The sequence below is a fragment of the Dendroctonus ponderosae genome, unplaced genomic scaffold, assembly GCF_020466585.1.
Source record: "Dendroctonus ponderosae isolate FM_Combo_2020 unplaced genomic scaffold, Dpon_F_20191213v2 Dpon_F_20191213_1, whole genome shotgun sequence".
In the NCBI taxonomy this organism is placed as follows: Eukaryota; Metazoa; Arthropoda; class Insecta; order Coleoptera; family Curculionidae; genus Dendroctonus; species Dendroctonus ponderosae.
Window position 1 is genome coordinate 35,691,076 of NW_026017110.1, and position 12,290 is coordinate 35,703,365.

The following is a 12,290-nucleotide window of genomic DNA, read 5'->3' on the forward strand; positions in this document are numbered from 1 at the left end:
AACTTTCGAAATGTCAACCTGTTCTCATAACCTCTCTAAATTGGAGTTTATAAATAAACCGTACAACACCAAACATTTCAATGGTTAACTCCAAACAAGCTAGTGCCTGTGTAATCTTCTTGTTGTCCACTCTTATCAAGCAGCTTCTCGTATTCAGTTAATTAACTTCTGCTTCATTTGTATCTCATTGTGCTGTGTGTATCCTAGAAACGTGGTAGGAATGTAGCCAGTATTTATTTGGTGCCTGGGAAAGTGTCAGTGGTTGTGCTCTGAGTGCCCCTGGAAGGCCTTGATTCGATTATGTCCAATACTTGTTTCTCTGTGCTTGGAACCCGAACATCGATTGTTCGTCCACTATCTTCCTGGAACCACTCTCCTCGCCCTTTGTTGGCTGAGTTCTTTCAGCTTCTGCTATGTTACTGTAGCATTACCCCTGAATTAATCGCACATTTGCAAATTCGTGAAAGGAAATTCAAAGTAAGTCACAGTTCGGCAAATTATTGTAATCATTGACAAGGGCTATCTACCTGTAACTATCTGTTAATGACAAAAAACATCATTGCTCCTGTGCCTTTTCATCAAAAAATTGTAAAAGAGAACTTTTTTGATATTAAAAATTTTCGTAATTTGAAGCAAAGATCGTAATTTTTCTTTTTGAATGCTTAAGTACTCCAATATGCTACCAATTAAACATGGAACAATTTCAAAATAATACTTAATAACAAAGTTAAAATTCGATCTTCAACTGTTAATATCTGATGAAAATATGAAATTTTGGAAAAAAAAAATTTCAATATTTTTCTCGTACTCCCCCAGGTAGCCTCTATCACCCCTTAAAAGAAATGACGCCAATTTTGAATCATCCTGTGAATCATTTATTGTGTTTGATTCTTTATGTTAACGTATTGTAGATGTATGTCGTTTTAATTAAACACTTTTTTATAGATTTTTAAATTTTTGTATCGGGCGGAAAAAAAGGAGTCCGGACGAATTAGGAAAATTGTTGCAACATGTGGTGAGACAATAAGAAGATAAGGAGAAGAAGAAGATCTACAATAAAACATTCACGTCAAGAGAAGTAACGTAATTAATGACAATTTCGACAGCGATTCAGACCAGGAGCTAGGAGTTGCTGAAAGTAACGTTTATAGCAGTGATTCTGAACAATAAGCAGATGAAGGACAAGCAGAATTTGAACCACGCAAACAAGACAAAGATTATCAATTGTTTATTAGAAAAAACAATGATAGGTACTTTAGATTTTTATTTTCAGATTTTTTACTTATTTTTTTCAATTTTGTAAGCATTTTTTTAAGTACTATTTATAGAATTGCATTTATTTTGGGTTTACTTGTTTTAATTTCACTTATTAAATACATATTAAAGTAGTAAATAACGTTTTTGTTAAAAAAAAGCATTTGCGGTGCAATAGCCGCGGTGGTGCGCCCACTGGAGGGTTAAACGGGAAGCGGGGTCAGGTGGTACATCGTTTTAAACGGCGTTTAATTCTCTTTACGTTCGTTATTACGTTATTGCTTTTTGTTCAGACGTTTTTAAATAATCGCGTTTTAAAGTTGTAGAAACAATTAAACGTGCATTCAGGCATTGGTTTTCAGCTTAGTGTTTACACAAAATCAATTCAATTGGATCTTTTTGTAATACAGATGATTAGAGGAGTAGGTTACCTTGTAAAAATCGTTGAATAGCAGGAAGAAAATCTAGTTTAAACAATTGATTTCGGATTTATTGATTATTTTACTTTTTTACGATTTTAAACATCACTTTTTATTTACGGAAGAGAAATTTCTACAATAAAACCTAGAGGACCTTACGCATTATCTTATAAGTTGTTCAAACTGTTGTCTATTTTCCTGTAAACAATAATAAAGTATACTTTCGAACCCTTCCAAACATTGATAAGATATTCCCGGATAGAATAGATACATCGATTGGCAGAAGGGAACCAACTGAATAGCCGCCTCCAAGGTCACCTTCTTTTATTGGAGATCTCTTGAGTCCATTGTAGATCCAAGAATGCCGGTCACTTCCCGGTAAAGTGTTCCGAAAAGATAGGGAGGAGCTTTTTTACAGCAGTTTTTTAGCTTTTTACAGCAAAAGGGACAACATTTGAAACAATTTAATAAGACAGTGCTTAAGACAGTAAGTAGTTGACATTCTTGTTATTGTAGAAATTTCTCTTCCGCAAATAAAGTTAGTTTTGTCGATGTATAATAATCAATAAAGAGGAAATAAGATCAAAATAAAAAATACGAAATTAATGTTTAAACCAGATTTTCTTCTTGTTATTCATCGATTTTAACAGTATAACCTACTCATCTAATCATCTGTATTCCAAGAAATCCAATTTAATTGTTTTGTGTAAACACTAACCTGATATCTGAATATATCAGATAAACCAATATTTGACAGTTCTTTCCGATTTTTAATATTTTCAACTGCAAGAAATATATTAAGGGCGGGAAGTTTTCAAATAGACACCCGGTATGTCTCTTTCCTGGTTCGAAGTTTTTCGAAAATTGCCGGTAATATCTGAGTTTTATACATTTTCGAAAATTTCATTAAATTTTTTTATAGCGCTATTTTCTTGACTGTCTAAATAATCATATATTGCTGCTCATGTACTTCCATCTTTGTAATTAAACCTTTTCAAAACTAATCTTTTCGGCAGTCAAAATACTTTCAGATAATTAATTTCTCCAACATGATGAAGGACTGCTAAGTCCCAATCAATTGGTTTTTGGTTAAATTGAATCGCAGAGGCACATTCGTTTTAAATTAGCACAAACGTTCTTTATTCTTTTGACGTATTTCATTATCTACTACCGTTCAGGCGTTGCCTGAAACTTAAACTGAACGGCGCTCAGTAGGTTAAACGAATTTTAATGGGATATTTGAGGATATTTATAAATTTGAGTACCAGATATTTGAAATTTTATGTGCAAATGAAAAGCCGATTGGGCCTGGATATAAAAAATCATTAAAGCGTGATAATTACAATTTCATTATTCAATCCCCTCGAACCGTAATGGAAATCTGTTGAAGTGATATGATGTATTGTTATTAGAGTGTGGTTAATGTGACTGATTTGCGGCCTCTTCAAATATATTGCTTTACGGGAATGTAATTGAGTAAATGTGGCACGATGAAGTTGATTTCGTTTCGTTACGAATTATTCATATACACGTCACGTATATCGTTACCTGGTTAAAGACCCGGGACATTTTCATTTAGTTCAAGTTTATGGGCTGTCAAGTCGTAGTCTTTTGACTATTTGATCTTTGATCATTTGACTATTTCGTTAAAGATAAACAGACATATCATGCGCTATCGGGCGGCGGAATATCCTACCGAGATCAGAACTGTGCCAATAACAACATCCATGGCCGTTTAATGTTTATTAGTGCATGGTGTAATTCAGATTATAATTATTGGGCCACATTTTTTCGAAATATATTAAGCTGATTACATGTACACCATATACCCATTTTATGGAACAGCTTACCCCGATTAATAAACTAGAACTTGAATGTGTAGTTTTAGTAGGATTAATTGTTCGTCTTAGCCCGGTCGACTGGCCTGTGCGGTCTCCAGACCTGTCGCCACTTGATTGTTTGAGGTTTAATAAAAGAACAAATCATGGTAACTGCTGCCCTAGCCTCGAATAACGGTAGTCTTTTCTTAGATAGCTTTCTTGGAGAGGTAGACTGTCGCGACAACAAATATTTCAACTGCCAAAGATTTGGGGGATTATTTCTGCATCAGGACATTTGACTAACGTTTTTTCTTAGCAGGATGTTTAAGTATACTCATATATCATACAAAAAAAATACAGAAGAGCCTGTACTAGTCATAAAAGTTGCAGCTTGATAGTCCAACAAGCTAAAAGAAGCGAGGACTTTAATAGCTGCGGCCTACCGGTTATGACTTGCGGATTAGAAACAGCAACACTGACAATCAGAGGAACAAACAAACTTAGAACAAAACAACGAGCAATAGAGAGGCTTATGATTCGAATTGGTTTTCAGAACCACATTGGCAATGAAGAAATGCGCTTCAAATAACGGAAAGAACGTGATGCTAAAATGGGCATGGGCGTGTTGTGTTGACAGACAAGATGACATATAATGGCTGATGTTCATAACACAATGGAGACCTATATTACAAAAACGAAGCATAAGGGTACCTCCCAAACTATGGTTGGATTTCTCCTCTAAACTGCATGCTTGTGTTCTGGATTTGCACGAAAAATGTTGATTACTATCAATACCAACATTAAGTTACAATAAAATATGAAAGTACAAATGGTAGAAGTAAATAAGTATTTGCTAATTAATAAAGTATCTTATTACGATTCGTAAGAGACCTTGCGACATAGTATTCAGTGAATAACGTAACGCTGATATTACAAAGAGAGATCATAGAGAAGAGTATAGTTTGCAGCTCATAAATAAGTTCTAATTAATTTTACCGTCATATTGCAACAGATAACTTTTAATTAGCTACAGTATTTCTACGTGGCATCAAAATTGCAAGTAAAACTTTTCGCTACATGACCGACTAAGATATAAATAAGTTGTAAGAGCCGACTATAACACAGAAAGTGGAGAATTATCGGAATTAATAATGCTGACTGAATGCTAGTAGATTGGCCGCTTATTACCAGAAATTCATTGAAACCTATTCCCCTTATCATCTCGTTTTAAATATTTGTATTTTATATATGATTAATTGCCTTTTAAATATTTGTCTGGTATCTAATTAATTTTTCTCATTGGGTTTAAACCGTGAAAAACATGCGGACCTCAAAACTGTGCATTTATCTCTTATACGAAACCTATAGCTATAATGTGGAAGATATTACACCTGAAGATTGTTGCAGCAGTGAAAGCTGCTATTCCGAGTTTTTTTAAATATTTTTTTCGAGTGCGCGAATACTTTCAATATTGTTTTCTCTTGAATATGTAGTTTGAAAGCAATCATAATAAGATGCAAAAATGATTATGTTTGTGTTCTTTTTTAGGTTCACACGAAAACGCGGATACACAAATAAGAAATACAATTACTCTCTAAGGAATGTATTCTTGCTTCTATCAGTTTCTGTTACTTTATAAAACAGTACTATTGTATTATCTCGTGTATTATAAACCATGCAAAAAAAATGGGAAAATAAAAATAGGTTTTTAAATAAAATATCATTACCAATTATGTACTAAATAACGAAACACTAAGTGGACCGTATCAGATATTAAGGCATTTAGAAGAATGGATTGAAGCTCAGATCACTACTTAGTAGACTCCAGATTTCTCATCCCTTTTCATAGGTAGGTAAGGTTGAAAATGCAGATTGTTCCACCGGAAAAAGCATCTGAGATTAAATATAATGTCGGAAGCCTATACGAACTTAGTGTCAAGAAACTATACCAAAACCAGAAGACGAGAGATCAAAGATAAACAACAACGATAAATATCCCAAACAGTAAACAAACGATTTGTACGCCCATAATATGGAGACAATGAAATCCTCAGCTCTAGAAGCTTTAGTCACTTTAGTCACTAGTCACACTAGAGAGAAACACCACCACGATGTGCATTATTAATTTAATGGCATCATTAGGAATGAAGAATTAGGAAAAGACAAACATCAAAACAGCAAGCATACCAGAAATGCCTCAATACGAAACATTTTTAAGTAGATTTTTTTTCTTGGAATACTTAATCGTGGAAAAACGTTCTGGGGAAAGAAAAATAGATGGTTTTCATTACTTTGTTTCAAGGCATGAACTGAACAAAAAACCCCAGCAGAAAAACTTATTCAACCAGTTTTTAACGTGTACTAAAGATCCATGAGCATTAGGAACAAAGTTGGAAATATTTCTTTCTTGGTAACTTCTCCACAACAGGCCCAAGTAAAAAAGTTTATTAGATCGTCCAAAACACTTTAGCTCTTCTATGAAACGCCTTGTATATTTTTGCTAAATTAATCTGTATAACTGGCTGCGAATTTTGAATTGATAAGATGAAGTAGTCGAAAAGAGAATCTGGCTTTATATAATTTAAACATTTTTAGGAAGCAAATGACCGTTTAAATTAATTAAAGATAATAGAATTTTGTTCTAATTTTCAATAGGATAAATACTCAGATATGAAGACGGTGGAATTTTAAGCTAACAAATTTGTGATATTAAAAAATGTTGGCAAGTTTTACCTTCTTCACCGTTACTTAATGTTATAGCTTCTCCACCTTCTCTTCTCCAAGATATATTGGGTATTGGTGAGCCAGTCGCTGCACACTGGAGAGTAACATTTAAACCTTCTCTCACAAATAGGTCGTTACTGGTTGGATAATCTAAGATGTCCGGCGGAACTGCAATTAAAAAGGGCATTAATAGTTTAGTGTTATAGCGCTAGCAGTGAAAAATATTTAGGAATTTGTGATAGGTATTATAACTATATGCCAAAAAAAGTAATTGCAATTTAACTTAAAAGACAATTAATATTTGGAGTTATTACTTACAATAAAGCAGTTTTTCAAACATTTAACATTTTATTGCATTAAAATCACCTAAAAACAGTTTAAAATGCAAGATGATCATCTGAAAGCTGGCTCAAGAGTACTTCTCGACTTTGAGACCTTGATATTTCGAGTTAGCAAACCATGCTAGCAAAATATCAGATAAAATTCCTATAGCACGGCTTTAGATCCGATATAATTAAGAAAATCTATGGATTATTTCGTTTACGCGTGCACACAATTAGGGCTGTGACGTGATATAGAGGGTGTCCCGTAAGTGATCAAAGGGGCACTAAGATAATCTTTGGCTCAAACGAAGACCATATGACCTAACTTTTATTAAGGAAGAAATGTTGGGATCCCCTGTACTATTTTTTTTATTATCGGGAAAATGGTACGATGGATTTTAATGAAACTCGCTATGAATGCGTTCCTATACAGGGTGGCCCACCGGGAAACGCCGCGATCGATATCTGGCAAACTGTAATTAGCAGAAATTTGTAAATTGGGCAGTGAGCCGAGGTCATTGGAGCCATGCCGCCTAAAATATTTCCAAGAAGGCCACCGGTTATACCTGAAGTGCATATCAACTTACTTATATTAAATTAAACACCCTACATATTATTAAATTTTTAAATTCTACTCCCAATTCTAAATATATTTCATGTATAATATCATATACTAAGTCTAACCGTTTTTCAGATATTTGAAATTTTATGTAAAAAATGACAGTTGCAGCCACTCGAATAATTATTCATTTTTCCTATAAGGGAATTTGTCATATTTAATTTGAGTCAAATTTATTGTTTAAATCATCATTTATATTTTTATCGCATTTATCGCAAAAATTATTTTTTTCAAATAAAAACCCCTATTTTTGATAATTTTGTCATATTCAGTATTAAAAATAAGTGTAATTCTTGTCTATTCCAAAAGTGTTTAGTTTTCTAAATATTGCCAATTTAATGTTTTCATATGGCTATTTTACAGCATCTTCTTTTAAATCCTGTCACTCTTAGTTGCCATGACGAAGTGACCATTTTTAATACAATAAGATGCCAAAGGAATGCTGACAGCTGTCAGTTACCTTTATCCTCACTTGTGGTGAGGAATTCTTGAGTCGTACAAAACTTCCAAAACGTTTTATTTAGTGGTTCGAATCAACAAATTTTTTTAGTTGGTGCCCAAATTCTTTTTAAATATTTTTCCTGAGACTCTGTAAAATATTGCATTCATAGCTTTTGCAAAAAAATGTCCGTTCCCTTTCTATTGGCAATTTAATACATTAACTGCAAACGTAGGTACAGCCGGCGAGACATGAAAGTAGACGATTAAATAGTAGTTGTGTAAATCTGACTTTCTAACTCGATCTACCTTTGCGTAAATGCCATAATAATGACAAATTAATTTTCCTATTACCAAAATGACACTTTGAAAAGTATTTGAAAAACTCGCCAACTGTATGAGGTAATGTACATTTGACGATCTATAAAAGTAGACGACTCGACTACGATCGACAGTAGCGATTTTATCCGATTTTTATAAATCAGGCTTTGCGAAATACGCCAAAGATGCAAATTTCACAAACTTGTTTAAATTTGACAATCTAAGTAATTTCTTTACAAATTAATAAATCGTGCTTTTTGGCTTTCCAAATATCTCAGCTACTGTTTTTGTTGATTATCCGTCCTCGAATAATGTAAATTTCAGATTTTTCAACTAATTTTGAATGTGGAATTGTGATAAGAGGAAAATTTATTTGTCAGTACTATGTCATTTACGTAAAGGAAGACCAAGACTTCGTGTTGGCTTTTGGAATCGTTTTCGTCCGAATTGCATTGCAAATATGTTTTTGTCCGAATCAGAAATCTTACGAAAAAAAGAAGCGCGTTTTCAGGAAAATATGGCTTTGACATAAAAAAAATAGCACAGATGTTACTGTGGATAACAAATCCACAGCAAGTTTCATTAAAATCCATTTGAGCGCCTTTCCGATGTTATAAACAACTTAATTTTTGTTTTGTTAATGTAGAAAGCTAATGAATGACTAAAATTGTGAGTTGGCAAGAGAACAGAATTACATAATTATTTTCCTCAGCATTATGGATATTATCCCATTTTCATTGCGATATTAAGACATTCACACCGGGCTTATTCAAAGGAACAATGGCTTGGCAGGCGATGATAAAAGCTTAGACAGAGGAAAAGGAAGTAGATCATATGAGAAAAGCTTTGATAATCGTGACTGCTAATGCCGTATGGTCTAGAAAATCCTACCATTCAATATATGATACAAAATTAGGAGGAGCGACATTATAGAGTATCGAATGAAGAAGAAAATGTTCTATCTTGACACAAACAACAAATATTGCTCATTGTGTAGAATATTTGGGAAAACAGCAATAATTACTGTTACAATAATGACACCGGAAAATACAGCGCAATGGAAAGCGACATTATATTAGATGGACTCAAAGTCTTGACATGTATGGCATCATCTATAAAACTGTTATAGCAGATAGCGGCAGCAGCTTTTCTGAGAAACGCATTGAAACAAACTATTTTAAGACTTTGGTTAGCTATCGAGGCAGCTCCAAAAAGTGTACTGGAAATTATTTTAGTGGGTGGCCATTTTTTAAGCTAATATATGAAGTCCCAGGCGAAAAACTATTCATGTCCAGTTTTTGTAAAAATTGAACTAATCAGGCCATTTAGTAGAGCAAAACAATATGAATGGGAATATGAAATCACCAAGGCAAACAACATTACTTGTTCCCAATCATTACTAAGGAACGATTTCGGAGGAACGAAGTTTTAAAATACCTCTGACCAGAAGAAAAACCCATCTGATTCAAGATCTTAAAAACAAAATGACGGAGACAGAACTTAATTTAAGAAAAGGCCATTTATTCTTTTGAGAAGAAATAAAGAATAGTCGCAGCTAACGGAGGAAACTATGAAGCAGTAGTAATGAACAATGAATGGAGCAGACACAATATACAGTGACGGTTTTTATGCGCTCACAGGTTTCTTGGTGGTTCAGAATCCAAATAGTTCTATGAAAACTTGCTTGAGACCGAAGTTCAAGCCCGTATCAATTGAATTGATTGAATCCCTCGTATCAATTGAATGAAATAAGAACGTATCTTGTTTTCACAAATGAAAACCCTAAAATATTAATATTCCGTGATTTCTATATTTTGTTATTAACTCATGTTATCAAATATAAGCTAAACATTTTGCTTACAATTTTTTGGTTTATTTTGAAACTTTTTGTACCCCATAGAATTTGGTTAAACTAAAAATCGATTTTTCTCAAAAGTAAATCGGGTCAACATGTATGGTTTTTCTCCCCAGGTCTTCATATGGGTAGGGCCCCTCATCTGAATTGAGGCAGTACAAATGTACGAATCAATAATAATAATTTTTGAATTTTCGTAAATTTTAGATTTCTAACTAGCCATTGATAAAATTAAATGGAAATAAAATAGAGCAAACAATCCGAGATTATTTTATTGTTTTGTATTGGGTATTATTCGTTATTGCCAATAGCTTAATTACTATATTTGTTATTATCAAATTGATTTTATTTAATTGCCTTATTTAAATTGAGAAAGATTCATCAATATTTAAAATATTATAAATTATTACTAATAACGTTTATTATAACTAAAGTGTATTCTTATGTTAGTTGCAATTCCAGTTTTTCGGAGCAATTCTCGTTCTGTTTGGGGACTTTTAATGAGTAAGAACTAGGAGTAATTTTATTTCGTTAATTTATGTATTCCATTTTACTTTTTTACCATCAGTGGGCTGATGGTAAAAACTGTTGATAATGGGCGATTCGTTCTGCTGCATTAATAACTTGTCGGGATTTTATGTTCCCTGGCCAATACCCGTAGTTAAATAAAAAATGAATGTTTCAGATACAAGTCTGATTTAAAACATAATTCCTACTACGGTCCTAAAAAATCCGTTGACGGGTGCAATCCCGACGTAAACAGTTCGACAAACGAGAGAGACAGCATTAAAATCGAGCTGGAATTTGACAAAAATATGTCCCCGAAAATGGCTTCTTTTAGCATTGAATCCTAGTAGCATCTTTTGTCCAAACTAAAAAAAGTGAAGCATTCTAAACTAGAAGGTTTAGAGGTTGTCAGAAATACAATTTAAATGTGAAAAAACAATTGCAACCATGTATATACGAAATTTGAAAAAATTTACATTTGTGGACTATTGTTGCTCAGTTTAAGCATACTCAGATAAAGTTTCATAAATTAAAAATGACTTTCTGACATGCTAGAGGATAGCATCCATCCAATTTTTCAAGTTTGAATCAGATACAAGAAGTAGATTTTCTGTAATTCACTGTCTAAAATGCACGGGAATTTCTATGCTATTACGTATAGCCTTAACTGAACCATCGCAGTTTTTGCAATTTTCAATAACATTTTTTTTCAACAACAAAGTTTTTCTTCATACGCCTGATAAGAGTTACTTTAATACATGATATTTGCATCGGTTCAATTTACTTTTACCCTTGTCGATTTTCTATCTAGATTATCTTGTGAGACATCGTGTTTTCTGATGGTTCCATAGGTATCTAGTTCTATTCGACTATTTTGAAATAATCTCATTGAATGGAAATAATCTATAAGCTTTAGAATTAGTGGTTACCTCCAATTTATACCATTTTTGTGTTGAGAGATTTTGTCCTAAAATCTTGAAACCACTGCCGTAAATTATTATAAGTTCAGGCCAATGAGGCCACAAAATAGATTGGATCTAAATATGCGGGTAGGGTTACTAGGAGACAAATCATTTTGCCCTATATTTACTTACTCTGGCGACAGATAGATACCTACATTTTTACGTATGTTTCCTTCGAATTAGCAGAATGAAAATATTTGTTTAGGTCGTTCAAACAGTATTTGGTTTCAGGAATACTCCACCCTACATATTTCGCGATATTTGTAGGAGATATTAAAATTATTTTTGATTTACAAGTATTAAAAATAAATTTCTTAGTTTACTCTAAATAAAAATATTATTTATGGTAAAAGTTGTACCAGTGATCTTGAAAAGAATAGGTCTATTCAAAGTTGTCAAAATCCAGTAAGTTTCATGGAAGAAAAACACGTAGATGATGGCTGTCGAAAATTGAAACGTTGGATTAGAAAAATCCGAGAAAAAGTGGAAAATGGAAATGGTGGAAATGTTTCATTCGTATTCGATTATCTCATCAAATAGGCTGAGAAAAAAAATTAAATATCTTATTTTTCTTTTTTTTTTACTTTTCAAAAAAGGTTATTTTGCCTCAATTGAAATAAACTCGTTTCTCAAATCCTTTGAGATTCTTATGTCACGCCTTTAATAGGAAAAGGGTTACTGTTGCCATAAATGGCAAGAAGCAACATGTTTCATAAAATAATAACATTTTGCTATAATATACAAAGTATATAATTGGTGCATGTACGTTCAATGCTTTCATTCATTCATTGTAGGTTATAGGTGTCCTCACGCTCATAATAATATTGAGGCTTTTAATATCAGATTAAACAGATGCATTTGTTTACGTTTTTCGATGGGGGCAACATTGGTTCACAGTCTGATAAAAGTAGGTACTTACGAGAGCTGCTTTGCCGGCTCGGTATTCAATTTGATATACAGGGTTGCTCATTAGTGCGTCAAAGTGCGATATCTCAGTAAATATGAACTTTACAAGAAAATACGTCCTACGAAAGTTTTTCATGTTTAA

At 33.0% G+C, this 12,290-nt stretch overlaps 1 protein-coding gene across 1 annotated transcript in view; it reads right to left on the bottom strand.

Annotated features, from left to right (window-relative positions):
- The window catches only part of LOC109536769 (neuronal growth regulator 1), a 65,651-nt gene that overhangs the window by 33,294 nt on the left and 20,067 nt on the right, over positions 1-12,290 (bottom strand). The window contains exon 4 of the mRNA XM_048665359.1: positions 6,227-6,385. Coding sequence (XP_048521316.1) covers positions 6,227-6,385 — 159 coding nt within the window. The remainder of the gene's footprint in view (positions 1-6,226; positions 6,386-12,290) is intronic.